This window comes from Malus sylvestris, chromosome 16 (assembly GCF_916048215.2).
Source record: "Malus sylvestris chromosome 16, drMalSylv7.2, whole genome shotgun sequence".
Taxonomy (NCBI): Eukaryota; Viridiplantae; Streptophyta; class Magnoliopsida; order Rosales; family Rosaceae; genus Malus; species Malus sylvestris.
In genome coordinates this window covers 38,270,414-38,289,634 of record NC_062275.1, presented here as the reverse complement: position 1 = coordinate 38,289,634, position 19,221 = coordinate 38,270,414, and the positions used below count along the sequence as shown (strand labels likewise).

Here is a 19,221-nt window from a genome sequence, read left to right as displayed (position 1 = left end):
GGGGGTCAAAGAAAAAGTCAAGTTTTTATCTGAGCAAAAAATTAAATTTTGCAAAACAAAAAAATATGGAGAAGTGGGGTATCGATCCCCATACCTCTCGCATGCTAAGCGAGCGCTCTACCATCTGAGCTACATCCCCAAGATTGTTCTACGTTGTCACTTAAAGATTTATAAATGAGAACCCACATATTTGCTTCTTCTTTCACAATTTATTAAGAGTGATGTTAAGCTCATCCCATTGTCCTATATTTCCATCCATGTTAATCGTTATTATGGCCCCAACCATAAAGAATTAAAAATTAAAAGTTTTATTTTCCCACCCACCATTATTCCTAAAATAACCTTTCTACTACCACATCTCCAATGTTTTGTTTCCACCCCCCAATCCCTCCCTTGAACTAACAGTACAAATTAAACCCAAAAATTAACTTCTCTTGTGAAATTTACAACCTTGAAAGCCACAGTCATTGTTTTTGTTGGAGAGTTGTAGAGAGCAAGAGATCTGTTCCTCAATTCAACTAATTTTGTTCGAATCGAAAGAATTAAATCCAAAAAGTGAAAGTAAAAAAATCAGACATAGTAAAAAAGTCCTAAAGTTGAGATTTGATTCAAATGAGTTGGAAGCTGTTGGTGGCAAAGATTTCTTTGGAGAAGGATCATCGGACCTGAGCACAGCTCCCCAAGGGATTGGCACTTTGGATGTGTAGTCGGGCTCTTACTTGTTGATGTGCTACAAGAAAAGGACAAAGTTAGTTATGAAAGGTGCCTTTGTAAGGCCTTAGGTGTAGGCCTTGAGGCTCGTAATCAAAACTAAGTGCTAGGCGTGCCAATGTTATCTCAGTATAGCAGATGTAGAACAAGTGTGTTTTAAGTCGATTACTTGCGCCCCAAGTTACTCGGACTTTTTGTTATCAAAGGATTGTTGTGGATGGGTTAAGTCCACATTAAGTTCTTTTCTTGCCTCGTGAATAAGGACTTTTAGTTCATAGTCTTGTATGTTCGAATGAAGGGAGTCCAGATCCTCTTAAGTCATTTGTTTGGTCCTAGATTGCTTTTAATGAAAACATATCCATTAAACTAACCAGATGAAGATGCAAATGGGACTCTTAAAATAGGAAAACAGATGGAAATAACTTGAATACATGCTGGATAATGCATTAAGCAATAGATCTACTAATTTAGCAAACAAACAAAGAGCTTCGAGCAAGATTTCACATTGTCTGTCAAGGTTGAACTTTCTTGCAGTCACTTCTCTTTGAACTTACAAGGTTTATATGCTAAAAAGGGATGGATGGTAAATAAGTTTTACACAAGGGAATCGATACTACACCACTAAGGGAAATAGCAGAGCTTTTAAACTAGATAAAAGATAACTTTTGTAGGGAATTATCGTGAAAAGGACTGGGATCGGGGCTGATTATAACTTTTTGGTTGCAAATCTGGCTTGAGAGCAAAGTTTGTATGTTTGTTTGATTGGTTAAGTGCCCTTGTCTCTGGGGCCTCTTTTTCCTTGGATAGGCCAATTAGCCTAATTGTTGTGAGTTTGCTCTTGCCTGAAAGCATCTGAAGGGTAGTGAGTCATCATTTTTTTACTTGGAATGCCACTAGAAAATGTTCTTTGGCTGGTAGTAGGTTAGTCTTCATCACTTGTCACTTCAATGGTAAGCACGCAACTTGTATCTTGGCTGAGAAGGCTTCACTTTACCTTTGGGCTTGGTGCTAGGCTTTAGGCAAGTCCCTTTTAGTTAGCATCCTTGAACTTTCCTCCATGTAGGTTCAATGTTCAAATATTAACCCAAACAGTGCCCCCTTTAATCATTGTTAAGTCTGCAACCCAAGATGCTAATAATGATTAAATAACCATCACATTCATTTACTCGGGACTTGCACCATTTAAAGCAGCCGTTGGCTAACTAAAACCCTTGCACTAACCCACGAATTCCATCGTTAATTAACCACTTACTATATAATCCTCACTTAAACTCCTCGACAAAGTGACTTAGCCATTTCGAGCCTTTAAATTCCGAGAACTTCCTAGAACTCTAAGAACTTTCAGAAACTTCTCTTGTTCTTTCGTTGTTGCCCCCTAATTCCAACTTTCTTCCCATCTTCTCCTCAAAATCATCCAATGGCACCCAAAGTTGCTCGAACTCAATCTACCTGTGAGACTGATGAGGGAATTACTACCATGCGCCGCTTGCTCAACGACCTTCATCGCCCTTGGGTAGGCTTGCATACTGAACTTTTCTTCGAGGAGGGAGGAGTACATTTCTTGGGGTTTGCATAGACTTCTTAGGTTCCCGTAGTTGTAGAAAGCAACATACCCAAGGAGAAATGGTTCACTCCTAACCCATTTCAGGCTAAGTCGGGCATTTCGTCTTCTAAATGGTCAAGCCACCTTCGTGGCCTCCCATTCATGAAGGATGAGGCATAGACACAATGGGTCAACGAGCTTGAGCCCACCTTCAAGCAAAAGTGGATGAACAACAGAATTTATGAGCTGATAATGCTCTCCAAGACCACGGTCAATGCCAAGCCTGAGTTATTACTGACAACTGCATTCCTATTCTGGAACTTGGGTACCAACAATTTTGACTATAGGATGGGCCCTATGTCCCCTACCATCCTTGACATGGTGCAAGTCTTCAGGCTAAGGCCTTCGGGTAGGGTCGTAGATGTTACCCATGACTGGGCTGCTCCTTCTTTTCACCCTACCACTAAGAGCTCGGGCAGCTCTGGTCCCGTGATTCAATTATGATTCAATTATAATATAACTCTACGACTTTCAAGAGTTATGGAACTTCCTTCATGGGTTTTATCTTATTTGCCAAGAAGGAATTTGGCCCCTCTTCCTCCAATGCCAACAGAGACCAAGAGCATATGTACTTTCTACTGTACTGGCTCAATAAACACGCATTTCCAAATAAGTCTAAAGGAGTAAAAGTTGAATAGACCCCTCTAGTAGAAGTACTACACAACTTCGACGATGTGGCCACGGGTCATTTCCTTTTCTCTTATCTCTATAATCTCCTATATGAGATTACCAAGGGTGAACCATTCGAAACCAACCTTAAAGGTCTAACTTGGATGATTCAGCTTTGGCTTCAATGGTATTTCCTCGAGCTTTGGGCTCTCAACTTTGAATTCCCCAAGGGTGTTGCTCCTGCCCGAATTCTAGCCGAATGTTTTCCAACCAATCACTCTACATTCGCTTGTCTCTATTTCTTCAGAGTCTGTAGGACTCGGGCAAACTTGGAGTGGGGAGCTTCAGCAGTGAAGAGATACCCTTGGTTTTCTGACCAAGCCTTTCAAGATTCCTTTGGAGAAGACCCTAATCTCTTCTATAGAGAAAGATTTATCAGTTGTATTCAACCAAGGAACCTAGCTTGGGGAGTAAGGAGTGACCGCTATCAGACTGGGTTGGAGGTTTACCACCCCAACTTCTGTGCTAGATAGTTGGGGGTTTAGACAAGCTATCTTGGTGCCTTTCTTCGACTTCGTTCATTGCGGTACCTCCTATCGTCTTCACTCTCCACAAGAAGTCACATTTTGAGCTATCCGACGAAGCCTCAAGGTACTGAGCACAGTTGCTTGAAAGCCCATGGCCCTGAACTTTAAATGCACTTCAAGCTTTTCTTCTTAGTGGGAAGCAAAATGGACTAAGAAGTATGGAGGATACCTATGCGAAGCTCATGACCGCCTCTTCAAGCAACTATCCATCAAGTCCTATCCAAAGCCAAATGAGCTTGAAGATTGGAAGGAAATGATTCATCAGAAGAATCAACTCCTTTTGATAGGTACCTTTTACCTTTAACTTGTAATTTTATGGCATTTTCATGAATCTGCCCATTTCTAATTCTTTCCTTGGTTTCTTCACACTTGCAGCCCAAGGAAACCCAGCAGAAATGGACGTCGGGCGGGATGAAGAGGCTGGGGATGCCTTTGTCATTTAAGAAGCCGTAATTGAGGTAGAGAGCGAGGTTGAGCCTGTTGTGGAAACCCAGACCACACGGTGAACGAGGGTGACGATGGTAGAATCTTCAGAGTCCAAGCTCGAAGAGCGACCTCAAGCTCAGCTTTCCATCCTTGGTCTACGGGCAACCTCTACCAAGAAGAGAACAAGGGCACAAACTGCTAACTCCTTCAAGTCTTCTGCTTCTGTGGCTGAGGTGAGCATGGGTAGGAAGAAACAGAAAACCTTCAGTAAGTGAACTTTGTTTCAACTTTTCCTTCTTACTTGCATTTTGTTTTTAAGAGCTGAAAAACTCCATTTCTTTTAGGTTTAAGGCCCCAAGCAACCAAGAAGCCCACTGTCATCTCAAGGGATGAGCCATCGGGAGCAAAGTTATATCAGAAAGACAAGCCTGTTCTTGATGCTACCCTCAAGGAATTGGAGGTAAAGGTTCAATTCTTTTAAGTGCCTCGCTCTCCTTCATTCTTTCAATATTTGCACTGACTCTTTACTTGTATTTTTAAATACGACATTAGAGGAAAAGGGTCAACTCAGCCCGAGGCTTCATCTCCGCCTGCCCGACCAACGCATGCTTACCCTTCTCGGGCTATGCCTTCCGAGGTATATCTCTTTTCCACTATTTATACTCATATTTCCATCACCATAGAGTTTTAATACCTAACTGTTCTTTTTGTAGGCTAAGGTTGGAATAGCTACACCTTCAGTCGGGCAAAGCTCTACCTCTATTCCTTCAACTTGTCCTCCATTGGTGATGGCTCCTGCTTCCCAGTTTGACCTGTCAACTGGGGAGATGTTGCACTTTGTGGAAGGGGGCAACAATCCGATGAGTACTTCTATCTTGAATTTTTCTGTCTTAATATCTTTTTATTTATACTTACTTTTTGTTCTTATTTTTGATAAATCATATATTTCATACATTTATACCATCCATTCCTACTCCCTTTGTGATATTTTTGAGTTAAACTAGTTGCATTTTACCTTTTTTTGTGTTAGTGTGAAGCTAATCATATTTTGGAGCTCAGTTGAGGACATATAAGTCAAAATGGTGCTAAAAGTGGAGAATTGAATAAGGATGCTGACGTAGACAAAGAATTAAAAGTGGAAACTGAATATGGTGATGAATATGGCTCTTTATAAGACCAATAACAGCAAAAAAAAGTGGGAATTAAATGCCCAATTACTGGGGTGTAATGGCAATCTGTAACAGCTTTTTAACATTATAAAACTTAGCCTTTTAGCCATTTTCACATACACCCTTCATTCTGAGCGAATTTCACAACTCCAGTAACTATTTTTTCTCTCTTTTCATCCACACTTAAAAACTCCACCCATTCTAGACACTCCAACATCATCAAAGACTCATCCCGACAGGTTGTTCTTCGAGGAGTTCAACATCAGAATTGCTTCAAGGGTTTCCTCTCTCTTTTATTTATTTTCACTCATGTTGTGTATTTCCAATTTCATCTCTGTGAACATGATGTGTAACTAAATTCATAGCTAGGGATTTCGATGTAGCCTTGCACAATTGATCCTTGTTTTTATGTTAAAATATTCAATTCATCAATCTGTCTCTTGTTTCGTTCACTGAATCTTTTGTTAATTTTGTTTGTTAATTTTAATGATTGATCACCATTAGGATTTCTTACAGATCATTTGATCAAGATTATAGTAAACATCATGCTTAATCTTGGTAGACATGTGAATGAATGAAGAGAATGGTATGCAAACATCCTGCCATGTATTTTCTTTGGTTCTTTAACGTTTTCTTGCATGCTAAAGACTCTTAATTTGGAACCGAAGTTGAACATCCCAATTAGGTTGTAGATTAGGAGAATTTGATCAAAAACCCACATCATATGCTGATCATATATATGTAAAATGAACTCCGAAAATAGGTTGGTAATTGAATACGGTTTAACTTTATAAACATGGAGTTGGTTTTGTAATGGTGAACTCGAAATCCCTGGACCCATCCTCATCGTTTCTCAATCAACATATCATTCGTTGTTACATTTTTCTTGCATTTTTAGTTATTCTCATTAACAGCACAAAACCTACATTCAATTTGTTATTTCATTGTTTAGTTAGGGTTCTTTCAAGGCTAGTAATTTATAGAGGTCTAATCAGTTTCTGTGGTTCGACACCCTATATTGCACTCGGAAGGAACACAACAATTTTCCCCAGCCATCTCTAGCTCATGAGTCACAACAACCAATAGCAACAGCATTAGGGGAGCTTATAGTCCTTGAAATCCCCATGGTCTCAGAGGTAATTAGCCCATGGGCTTCTCCTCATCTAGCAACCATTACAGAGGAGCTTCCTCCTACTCAAGACTCTGCTCAAGTATAGAAGTACCTTCACTTCTATCTTCTTTTCCATAACTTAGTTACTGACATGTGCTCTTTATCCTTGATATTTATAGGCCTTTGGTGAGGATTCGAGCACAATTCCTCCTACTCCAGTTAGTGGGAATGATCCCCCCCCCCGGGCAACTAGGAGTCACTACCCCTCATTCCAAGGCCTCGGGCTCCATTAAGGTATAGTGACTTCTCTAATCTTACCTTCCTTCATTTTGAATTGTAGTCCTTCTCCTAACTTTATTTTTCTTGGTTTTGCAACAGGGCCCTGGAGAGGACTTGGGCAATTCTCCTCCACGTTTGGTGCGCATGACATAACTTCCTTGACCTCCTTTAGCTTCTGGGATCACAAGGATTCCTATCCCTAGTCCTAAGAAGAAGATTAAGACCACCAATGCTTCTACAATCATTACTACTCCCACTTATCGGGCTCCTCCCTCTGTTGAGACCTTCTCTATTGCTGCGCCTTCTAAAGAAGTTGGAGCACTGCCCTATTCTCCTTCACCTATTTCCACAACTACAGCTTTGCCCGAGCTTTTTAAAGAGTTTGGGTGACTCAAGACAAAGCTAAAATCCTCAAGGCATCCCTCTGAATCTTCTGGCTTTCAAGAGCAACACTGAGTCTTTCAAGAGTGGGTGAAGGGGGACTTCTCAGCTTCCTTCAGCCTCAAGGCTCTTCACGACGTAGAGAATGCCATAACAGATCTATTCAAGGCTGATCAACTATTAAGAGTTCAACATGAGTCATTTTTTTTTCATATTTTGAGAACTTGAGGGCTCTTAGGGATCAGCATTAGAGGGCTGAGAGGCAAGCTAATCGAGTGAGATGCTTTAAGGAGAAACAATCCAGTACTTCCACTCATATTCAACAACTGGTGGGTGAAGGTTCAGTGATAGATGAGAGGATCAGGGTGGTGACTTCTAAAATTTAGAAGTTAGAAGAGCAACTTGCTGTGCTAAAGGCTAAACAGGCGACTCTTCTTAGCACACTCAAACAGCAGATTGAATAAGTGAAAAAGGTAAATCTGGAATTGGAACATGTTAAGTCTCAACTTGTTAATAGTAGCACTGTTTTGGCCGAGCCCACCAGAATTTTTACAACTATGCAGACTTACTACTCCAGAATAATCACTATGGGTGAAGATCTAAATCTGTTAGGCTAGGGCCATTGTAACTTTCTTTTTATGAAATAAAATTATTCTTTGCCTTTACTTGTTTCACTTCTTGCATTATATTGAAGTTCTTATTGCACCATCTAACTTCACTTCTCTTTGAAGTCACTAACTCTCTTCAATATAACAATTTCTAACATCCTAGAAGTTGGATGATATTTCTTTAAAAACTTAGCATGAATTGGATGTTTTTGCAAGTTTTCCTCCAAATCCATCAAGTAATATCCTCCTTTATCCAGTGCTTGGTGAATAACAAAAGATACTTCCTAAGTAGGACTCCATTTCCCAAAGCCTCTAACTTGAGCTCCTAAAGCCAGAATTGCTTTCTATACTAACTTTTATTCTTTGAAGGTCTTTAATTTTACCTTCTTGTTGTATGCTCAGGCATCAACTCTCCCTTTCCTGCTTCTTCTCTCTTCCATACACCAACAGTCCTTTGATTAAGGACTTGACTGCAACTACATGGTCTTTTCTTATTTGTTCTGACATCACTGGTGTTGGGAGTTAGGACAATATAGGGCCTATCCCATTCTTCCTTGGTGAGGAATAATCCTTGTTCCAGAAGCTTTTGGGCCGTCACCTTAGTCGAGCGATCGTTCTTATCAGCTTTTAAGCACTAGAGAATCTCAATACTAGGATTATAAAAGCTAGCTTCTACCACATTCGCAGTGGGGAGAAATGGCCGTGACTCGGCCTCCATCATTTCTCATGGTAAACTGCTACTTATTGGTGTAGGGTGGAAGGCACAAAGAGACTTTGATGAATCCAATCTCAGCCTAGTAAAGGTGAAAGTACTATCCATACCGAAGAAGGCTAGCATGATTTGCTTGGAGCCCAAGTTAACCTCCAGGGGCAATATCCTATGAGTTCTAGTGATGGCTCCAGAGAAACTGGAAACTGTTAGATCCGTGGGGATGAGATCCTTTTCACTTCTACACACCTTTTCATCTACTTATATGGTAACACATTGACTGCAGCTCCTCCATCAATCAAAACCCTTTTGAAGGGCACTACCTCCAGATGAGCAGTTACATAAATAGGCTTGCGATGGTTGGCTAGGGTCAAACTAGGGTGACTAAAGACCATTTTGTCTGAGTACACTTTTTCGGGCTCTTTTTTTGTGAGCTTGGGCAAACATATTTTGCCCGACTCATCTTTTCCCGTTTTTTCAACACTAACATGTGCCATCATAGGTTTTATTGCCAAGTAATCACCCTCCATTATGGCTGGTTGATCATGCTTGGGACAAAACATGGCAGATAGAACAAATGTCATGTTTACATGGAAGTTGCTAGGTTTAGGTAAGTCCTCATTCTTGCCCCCAATGTGGTCCATGAATTCATTTAACCAAGCCTGTGCTTCTTTTGATAACATTAGCTCGGGCAACCTTTCTTCCTGAGTTATGCCAAAGTTCTATGCCTATACTAGGTTCTCACCGAGAGTATCAACTAGCAACGGTGGGTGCATTTTTCTCTCAGACGAGATAGTTCCAAAACATATTGGCTTCGGGCTCCATCTTGGTGTTGGTATCATTATCATGTCCTTTTGAGCTCTCCTTAGGATTCTGTACTTCCCAGGGTGAGGGCTTTGTGGCACATGGTCTCCTTCCACCTTAGTCTTGCTATATGCATTTTCTACCTCATGAGCTACTTTCTCAAACTTCACATTTTCAGAGGTTTCCGAGGCAGTTGGGACTTTTAATGAGTTCATGTGGGCTTTGTGCTGTCTCTGAACTCTTTTGATCATAGAGGCTCCCATTTCTTTGACAGGCCTCCCATCTTTTCCTACTATGTACCATTTCCGCCCGAGTCGGGCATAATCTTTTTTGGTGAATAGGGATATAATGCTCTTTGTACTTCCCTTCATTCTGACATCATTGTAACTTGGTTGGGGGGGGGGGGGGAGGGGCCTTACATCCATCCATTTTGGTATTTTGGCTTCTCTGTCCTCTAACCGAATGTACTTGGTTGGGGGGGGCTTCATAATTTATGAATACCTCTGATAAGCCCTTTGGTTGAGAATCTCCTCCCAACCTGATAGACGCATATTTATGCGACTTAGTTAACTAGTTTTCTTGCATTTACGTTATTAGTTCTTAGTTATTTTAGTACTTTAAGCCATTTTCGTGTGTTTGTAGGTCCAAAGGGTTAAGGTAGCAAGAAAGTGCATTTTGGTGCATTTTGGAGCAGTTTTGAGCTTGGAATGGATTACTTATGATATGAGCAAGATGGATGGACGAATTTGAAGAAAAAAAGAGGCTAGGAACATGCTAAAAATCTGGTGAAACAAATACAAGTTGCAAGAAGGGATAAATTTCTAGAAGGATTGGCCAAAACTTCACTCAAAACCATGCATACCCCATAAAATTCATCAATGCCGTGGCCTTCCCTTTGTTTTACTTCCACCAGATTTTTTAGTGATGATGCAATGCCTATCTCACTATGACATTTGAGTGGATGATGTAATGCTTAACTCACCATGACATTTGAGTGGATGATGCAATGCTTAACTCACCATGACATGTGAGTGGATGACTCAAAACCTACCCTCACCAACAATTCTCCACCTTGCCATGCCTTACCTACTTCATTCCACCAGATTTTTGCATTAAACATGTCCATCCTCTTCCTATAAATACCATGGCAGCAACCTCATTCAAATCATCCAGAAATTAACCATTCTCCAAGCCTTTCCTTGCCTCTCCTACATATCTAAACCCCTTCCCATCCATTCCTCCAAATAACCAACCCTTCAACATCATTCCAACCTTGTTGTGGCGGCAAGGAGAAGGAGAAAAGTCCTTGGACGCGCTTGCTATCCAACATGGATCGTTGGAACGTTTAGGTGCTTTCTTCCCTTTGTTTTTCAATGGTTAAATTTGTTTATCTTTGTTTTGTAATAATGAGGAACTAAACCCCCCTTGGCTAGGGGGGGATTCAAAACCATGTTTATGCTTGCTATATGATTTGATTACTTCCAATTGCGTTTCTTGAATTGTGAATTCAATTTACTTATCCGTTCGTATAAAAACTAATTTGTGTATGTTGGTTGAGAGTGCACGCTTAATTTTCATGCATGAATTTGACGCTAGAATATAAGGGAGTTTCACCTAATCGTTATGAACTTATATTCACAAGTAGTGAAGATTGCTAGTCATAATCACGTTAAGTAAATTCTTGGCATAAGTTTCATGCAAATCATAGTAACGAGTGCCTCGTCAATGCTTATGTTTTTCATAGAACTTAATGATTCTTGCTTGTATCTCTATTATGCAATTCATGTAGGGAACTTGTAGGGAGTGTTTTGGGTTGTCGTATGCAATCATCCAATCTAATAACTTGTTGAAAAAACTGAGAGTTAATTAGTGCAATTCACGGTTAATTTGGGGCGTTGAGTATTCATAACTTATCGAAGAGCAATTGGAAATCATTTTGTATGCAAGCAAGACATGTGTGGAGAAGAACCCCTTAGCTAGCCTTCCATTATCCATTCAACCCAAATTTGTTTAAAATCTATTTAAGTTTTTAGTTTATTCGTTTTTACTTTCAACTTCACCAAACTCAAATCCCCCTTTTACTTTCTTGTTTTAAAATCTTTTGTTTACATTTTTAACTTTGTTTCTTTTTGTTTTTGAGTCAGTTTAGAGGTTTTAGCAAGCCCTCCTAATCCCCGGTTTAGAACGATCCCTACTTACATACTTTGCTACAATTGTCAAAAAGAGGGTTTAATTTGAGTGTGCTTATATTTCTCGCATCACAACCCTTGGAAAACATTTCTCGAGGTTTCTTTCTCAATTGCCTGCATGATACTTCTGCTGGCTTATTGTTCCTCTTTCTCCTTTCTTCTGATCAATTCTTAATCAATAATGGCTCTTGATGCTGGTACTTCTAACTCACTTTCACCCTGGCAGTTACTACACAACACCAGTCCTTTAACCATGGCTACTTTTGGTTTCTTGGGCAGCTTGATAGTTCATTATGTTGGTATGTCAACTTGCCTCCTTCCTGCTTTCACTTCCCAAGTAGCTCTCCCTTTCCCTTTTTCCGCCCAAGTCAAGTTGATCATGTTTATTAGGGCTTTTGGGAAAGGATCTATGTCAATCATCATATTGGCTTGTGGTTTTTCCAACAACAATTTTCCCTTCACTACGAGGTCTTGTATCCAATCCCTAAATTGGACATAGTTGGTTATGGAGTGATTGAAGGTACAGTGCAGCTTGGAATACTTATCTCCTCTTAGATTTTCTGGCTTAGATATCTTTTTGGTGTTGTTGGGCACGATCACTCTTGCCAGCACCAACTCTTCATAGATCTCCAAGGCCTTGGTTAAATCAAAAGAATTACTCTGGTATTTAAGGGGTTTCATAGGAACAAATGCACCATCATTCATCACCACTTTATGATCCTTGAATGGTTGGACTAACCTCTTCACTATTAAAGGTTTGAAGGGGGTAGTCATCTTTGCCGCACATATGTCCATCCTTTCTCTTCCATGGCTATCTGTTGACCCTAAAAACTACCAAACCTACGTGGTGCGCAGACCGAGTAATTAATAAGCTAACTACGTCTTTCGGTTGTGTGCGGGGCGTGGCAACTCGTTGACCAAGTTTGGCTGGGGAGTAGAATGTGTTACGTGGCATTGGGCGCGTTGTTGACTTCTTAATCTTGTGACTGTGGTCGAGGAAAGAACACATCTCGGCTTTCGGGTTCAAGAGCCTGAAGACAAGGCTGTTAGTTTTGCGAAGTTCACAAATCATTGGTGCTGGATTCGGTCACAGTGATTATATTCGTAAGAGTATAAGCACGCCGAATCGACACCAAACTATATGGGCACAAGTACTCAAAGAAAATGTACGTCTTAATCATAAATGTAGTTTGGTCGTCAGAATGCCAAACTCTAACTCCCACTTGTGAGTATCCAATCATAAAACAACTCGGCGTTCAATGTGTCGAGCCCAGTAATCTGTAATACCCCACTTCGTTGAGAAGGCTAATGAGATAACCTCTACCAACAAAGATTCGAAAACCCTTGTCGATCGAGACTTGGTTAAGTTATCAGTCGGCAGAGATGCAGTGTTGTTTATCCAAACTGAAAGTGCTCCATGATGGCTGATTCTACGGCAACAGTGTTGTTTATCCAAATTGAAGGTGTCACCGGTTGCCTTCATAGTGATGTTTATCCAAACTGAAGATGTGTCGGCAAAAAGAAAATAAAAATCTCAAAGTTGTTGAGAGGTTTCGTGTAGAGTGAGAGTTTGCGCAGGGCAGTTTTGTGTGTTGAATTGAGGGGGAGAGGGTTAGAATGATGCACCCCTTTCTTATTTATAGCAGCCAATCTCATCATGGCTGAACTAGAACTATACTTGGATTAGGATTCTTTATCCCAATCTAACCAAGTCTCGGCCAATCCTACCTCCATTAGGACCTTGAACCAAACTTTTTATCTGGCCACATTCACTTCTCAAATCTCAGCATCCTCATTCCATTAAGACTTTTTATCATACTAGGACTCGGCCCATTCGCTCTTATCTAGATCAATCCTTCTTGCAATAAAACTCGGTTGACCTGACTGGGCGGTTCATGATCACTGGACGGCCCATAGTATTTTTGGAAGAGCTTTGGACCAAACATAAACCTACACTCGACCCAATAATATTATTTTGGGCCTAAACATTGCCCCCTCACTTCTAAGGTCTTTGGCCTTGAACTCCTTAGTCGAGTTTCGACCTTGAAGAAGTGAAATCAAACCCTAAAGGTATCTTTTAAGGATGATGAAAAGTCTCAAATATTCCGTTCACCAGGCGCATTTACGAAGCACGATCGCGCGATCTTAATTTTGTCAGACACTCTGCCACGTGGCATCTTCTGGGCATGTTTTTCATTACTTGACATTGAAACGCCCATGTCATCATTATAACCTTGATTCGTGAATTTTCAGTCTCATGCAGATTCTTAAACGTCTCTTCATAATTAAACTTGCCGTTATACGCTGTCGTGTAGTCTTGATTTGCGAGTTTCTCGGTCCCTTCACCTAGTTTCTTTGAATATTCATCATGATTACCAAATACTCGATTGGTCTTATCCTTTATTTGAAACTTTAAACTGTTGGGTCTTCCCCCCAAAATGCCTATAAATATTCACCTCTCTTCATTCAACCTTTTACGCTTCCAGAACCCTCAAATCCCTTTGCTATTTCTTCTCAAATCTCTTCGCCATTTTCTTTCGAAAACCAAAAAACATTCCTTTAATACCCAGAAAAACTTATTCTCCAATGGCTGCTAATGTTTTCATTAACAAGTTGATTGAGGAGTGCAGCAAGTGTCAAAACATCACCGACCAAAACACGATAAAAACCATTGAATTTGAAGATGAACCAAACATCTCCCATCAAACCCTAGGCCCACTATTCAAAGACAATGTTCCAGAAGCAATCATCGAAATGCTAAGGAGCACTGCCTAAAACCCTTATTTTAAGGGTATGACTAGTCAAAATAGGAATTGGCCAGACCCCAGGGTATTTGGCCCTTGACCACTGCTGCCTGGGTTGCTCGGATGGAGTTATATTTCGGTGATGAGTGGAAGGCTCTCGACATTTTTGATGCCATCCAACTCTCGATCATCGAGATGAACTTAGACTAAGAGCTTGTGATGGTTGCATTAAGCTTTTGGTGCTCGGCTAGCAACACGATGGTTCTCCCCCTCGGCCCCCTTAGCCCAACGGTTCTAGATATGATTGCCATACTTGGCACCTCTCCAACCGGTCTCTTGGTTGATACTTTTCTCGCTGGGTACAAATTTGACTTGGACTTAAAGATGGTCTTTGAGGAACGTGCCGTCGAAGCTCTGACGAAGGGAGATCAAAGGCCTTCAAAAGAGGAAGTGCAGAAATTTTATAAGAACTTTTTCAATTACAACACCCTGGTCACCCACTTCGCCAGTTTCGAAGGTGAAAAACTCAAAAAAGGAGAACATAGGGCCTTTTTATTCTACTGGTACAACAAGTATTTCTTTTGTGCCAAGTCGAATAAGTGCTTGGTCGAGAACATGCATGTCGTTGATGCCTTGGCTAGCAGCTACACCCTGGCTCTTAGCTCAGCTGTCCTTGCCAACCTTACCTGGTGTTTGGCCAAAGCAACTTTGGGGAAAATTAACCTCCACCAAAACGGCCCACTCTAAGTCTTCCAGCTCTGGCTGCAAGTCTACTTCTCAACCCTGCGGCCTGAAATCCCAATATTTAACTCCTCCACAGTTATGGGTCTGGAGTTAGCTTCGCGACCCTTTCCTCGTCACTCGACTGAAGACATTTTCAAATAATTCTTCGGCCTTGAGGATTTGTCCGACAATGAATTCCAAATCTGCTGTCCCCGGACATACCCATCTTCCATCATTCTTCCACAATCGACATGGGAAACGGATGATGATGCTGATCTTTGGGAAACTTGAGGGTCATTCATCATGGCTTGTGACCTACCCTATGGCTGCGAAGCTCGGCGGGGTATTTAAGAAGTTTACCACCCCAACTTCCTGGCTCGCCAACTGGGTTATCTCTAAGGGTGCCCCTTGCCATTCCTTTTATCTCGCTCTCTCTTAAGTCGAGAACGCTTTTTTGGTTCCTCAGAAAAGGAATACGAGACAGCCGAAAAAGAGTTTACCAAACGACGTGCCAAATTCTACTTTTGGCCAAGAGACCAAGAATCCCGGTGCGCCAGCACCTTTTCCAAGTGGTGGGAGGCTTACACCAAGGAATTCTTTCACATGCTGGTCGAAAGAAATTTCAAAAGTACTTTTTGACGATCGCCTGAAGAAAGTCATTGCCCCAAAATCCAAAGATACGGCCTAAGGTATATACCTTCTACATTCTTTATTTATTTATTTTCCATTGAGCTTTAATTTAACTCGATTTCAATGTTTTAAGGTAGCCGTATTATCAAGAGGGTTGAAGTAGTGGCCATGGCCGCAACTAAGAAGAAACTTGCTCTTCATCCGAAAAGGATGGCAGCTGCTTACCGACTCCGCTGAGTAAACGTCCCCGCCTGGAAGCCAGAACGGCAGGAGATGCTCTCCGGCCTACAAAACGCATCAAGAAGTTAGCTAAAAAAGGGGAGCGGGAGATTCATGTTATCTCCAGCTAAACTGCAGGAGCAACTGCTCCTTCTCTCCCTCATTCTGTGGTCGAAGTTTTGGCCGATGTGCAGCCAACCCTGGTGATTGAGTTGGTCATTAACCTAGTTGTTGAACGGCTTGCAACTTTAGCCTTGGCAACTGCTCATGTTGAAACCAGCCCAGCGGTTGCCACTCTAGAGGAGACACCTCCCTCAGTTGAGAAGAACCCCCTACTCTAAAAAAGGCTACTGCGATCATCCTAGAAGAAAAGGTATAACATTTTATAATGTTCCTCCATCTAAAACTCCTTGTTTAATGATTGACCCTTTGTTTAGGAGGATGAGAGCGAAGGCCCCCAATTGGTGAGGAAATCTTGGCAGGGTGAGAGAACGACCCCTAACCCCTAACCGGTGGTCGAAACGGCTGGTCAAGTCAACCCTTCTGCTGCCAAAGCAAACAAGGGGCATGAAGCGGTACCTCTTGTTGAAACAGAAGCGACGGCAAAGATGTCGATTCATCCCCAAGATCAGAATCTTAGCATTCCTCTGCAAGAGGTTACTTTGACCTTCGTAAGAACCTTCATTACCCTTCTATTAATTTCCTGCTTGAGAAATCTAAGCCAAAAATATTAAATGTCAGGTGCCCAATTACTCATTTGATCGAAAATTCTATGTGCCGAAGGGTGTTATCTATATTTCATGGCTACCCTAGTGGTTGTCAAATGTGGATAGCCTCCATCGGCCATGCGAATTAAGAGGCTCTCTTAAACACTGGGCTCAGCTGCTAAGTTCTCTAGGTTCGAGCAACGAACCAGCAGATATGGTCGAAGTCTTTTTTCGGCAGGTCTTAGAGCAAACCTTATTTTTCTTTGGCTTCTTGACTTGACTTTTCTTAACATATGCTTTTATATGTAGCCATCGTGGGAAGTCGAACTCAACGCCCTTCTTTCTAGTTCTTCGAGGGCGGCTAGTCCTTTTGCTTCCATTACTGGACCATCTGCATCAGCAGCCGAGTTGACCGTATTTGCCAAGCTGCAGGGGCTTTTATCTCTTTCGGCTCCTTAAATCCTTAAACACAAAGGTCTCAACTTTGTAGGAGAATGTTTGAATGACCTCGCAGCCGACGGCCTATTGAGCAATGAAATTGTCACTCGCTTGTCTTCTACCCTGGATTGAACTTGAGATTATTTTAATATCTTCAAAAGGGCTATTTGAGCAGAAAACGAGTTTAAGGCTACGTTGGTTGCTTAAGAAGCTCTCCGTCCAGAGGTTGAGGCGATAAAGGCAAGGAATGGAAAGTTGGCCGACCTCGATCGACAAATTGCTGACCTCAACTGTCAAATTGCCAAACTCCAACGTCAGTGGTTGGCCATTTCTTCTAATCTCGCAAAGGATTTTGAGTCGAGCAAACCTCGTTTGGAAGAATACACAGCTGGAATGAAGCAGATTGAGTAACTAAAGATGGACATAAGGACTCAGCAAGCTGAAATCACAATGGGCGAAGTGAGGTGGTTAGAGCTGAAAGCCACCATTGAAGCTTTCCTTCCTTCAACCCCTTAAAAGTTGTCTTTAATTGTAAATTGGTCGATCAATTCTGATTGTATACCATTTTTTTTATGCAAAGATTAATGAAATGAACTTTTACTCTTGCATCGCCCAAGTAACTGGATAATATTTTTTAAAACAATTTCCCATTGATCGGTAGTTTATGAACTAAACCGATTCGATATTTAAGGTGATATGCCCCCTTGCTGAGAACTTTGTGAACGACAAACGGTCCTTCCCAATTCAATGACCATTTCTCGAATCTAGGGTCCTTGATTCCCACGGGCAACACAGTTTGCCAAACTAACTCCCTTTGTGCTGAACATTTTTTGTCTGACATTTTGATTATAGGCTCGCTTGGCTATCTTTTTCTGTGCCACTAATAAATTATAAGCATCAAGTCGAGCTTCATCCAAGTCTTCCAATTCTTGTCTATGGACTTATTGTATTCGGCACTGAACAAACTACATTGTTCAATTATCCGTAATGAATTTATACTCAATTCGACTAGTAATATCGCGTCGTGCCCATAAGTTAATGCATACAGGGTGGTCCCTGTTGCCGAATGAAGTGAGGTCCGATATGCCCATAAAGCCTCATTCAACTTCAAATGCCACATGCCCGGTTTCTATTTTATCATCTTTTCGAGAATGCTGATCAAAACCTTATTACTTGCTTCAACCTATCCATTTGCTTGTGGGTAATATGGCGTGGATTGTTTGAGTTGAATTTTTAAGCTTGCTGTATATTCTTTGAACCTATCGACTGTAAATATTGTACCATTGTCAGTTATGATCGTTTCTGGTATGCTGAACTATGGCACAATGTTTTCTCCTACAAAATTGCAAACTTCCTTGGACGTTAATTCGGCATATGATTTTGCTTCAACCCATTTAGTGAAGTAGTCGGTCGCCACAAGTATCCATGAATGTTTTGCTGCTCCAGAAAACGATATAATTTTACCAATTACATCCATGATCCATCCTCTGAATGGCCATGGTTTGGTGACCGAGTGGAGTAATTCAGCTGGAACTCTCTATATAGGCCCATGAATTTGACACTGTACACATCCCTTTGTGTACTTAATACAATCCTTTAGTATACTCGGTCAGAAATAGCCGTGTTTCCAAAGCAGCCAACGCATCTTTCATCTAGATTGGTAAGCCCTGCAAATTCCTTCGTGTACTTCTGTAATTACTTGGGCAGCCTTTTGTGGGCCGAGGCATAGTAACTATAACCCATCTTTACCTTTTCGATACAACTCATTCTGGTATGACACGTAGTTTGTGGCATGGACCTTTGTCCGTCGGTCGTGTTTATCACTAAGGTTATCAAGATATCGCATAATCACCCTTCTCCAATCGTTTGGTAATGTCTCGATAGTGCAAACCTCTATAGGGTCCTTTACTTCAACAACGAAGGTAAGGACATGACTCGTGTACGGATCACACAATCGCGTTGGAGGATTTGTTGATTGACCAAGGCCGGGTGTGCTCATTGTGACACAAGTATTTCTCGGCCTAGTTTGCCCCCCATGAGTTATGCTCCAGAGGTGATTTGAGCTAATTCATCTGCGTCTGTGTTTCGAACTCGTGAAATGTGTTTGAAAGTGATGCCATCGAAAGATTTGGCCAAATAGTTGGCAACCATATGATAGGGCGCCAGGGTGCAACTCATGCAACGAAAAGTCCCATTGAGTTGGTTAATCACAAGCTCGGAATCACCAAGAATAAGGACACAAGTTGCCCGCAAGTCATGGAGGACATCAAGGCCGATGATAAGGGCTTCGTATTCGGCCTGATTATTCGTACAATCGAAATCAAGCTTGAGAGAAAAATACCAGCAACTGTGATTTGGGGATTGAATAACGATCCCCATGCCAGCCGAGACTGAAGTACTAGAGCCATTAAAGTACATTGTCCAGTAATTATCACGTGTTGCCACCATGCCGACTTCAATGTTATTGCCCCCAAAACTATATGGTGAGGGATGTTGGGCCAAGAAATCGGCCAACACTTGGCCTTTAACAACTTTCTGGGGCACATATTGTAAACTGAATTCAGATAGTGCCAT

General features: G+C 41.4%; 1 protein-coding gene and 1 non-coding gene across 2 annotated transcripts; both read right to left on the bottom strand.

Annotated features, from left to right (window-relative positions):
• Nucleotides 1-66: 66 nt before the first annotated feature.
• On the bottom strand, nucleotides 67-139 carry TRNAA-AGC (transfer RNA alanine (anticodon AGC)). The gene has a single exon. It is a non-coding gene; the product is annotated as a tRNA-Ala (tRNA).
• Nucleotides 140-18,687: 18,548 nt separating this feature from the next.
• Nucleotides 18,688-19,221, bottom strand: LOC126609357 (uncharacterized). The gene has a single exon (XM_050277286.1). The coding sequence runs from the start codon at nucleotides 19,219-19,221 to the stop codon at nucleotides 18,688-18,690; it is 534 nt and encodes a 177-aa protein (XP_050133243.1).

Excerpts from the sequence above, each read along its gene's own strand:
- LOC126609357 (XM_050277286.1), bottom strand. The coding sequence starts at position 19,221 with ATGGCACTATCTGAATTCAGTTTACAATATGTGCCCCAGAAAGTTGTT.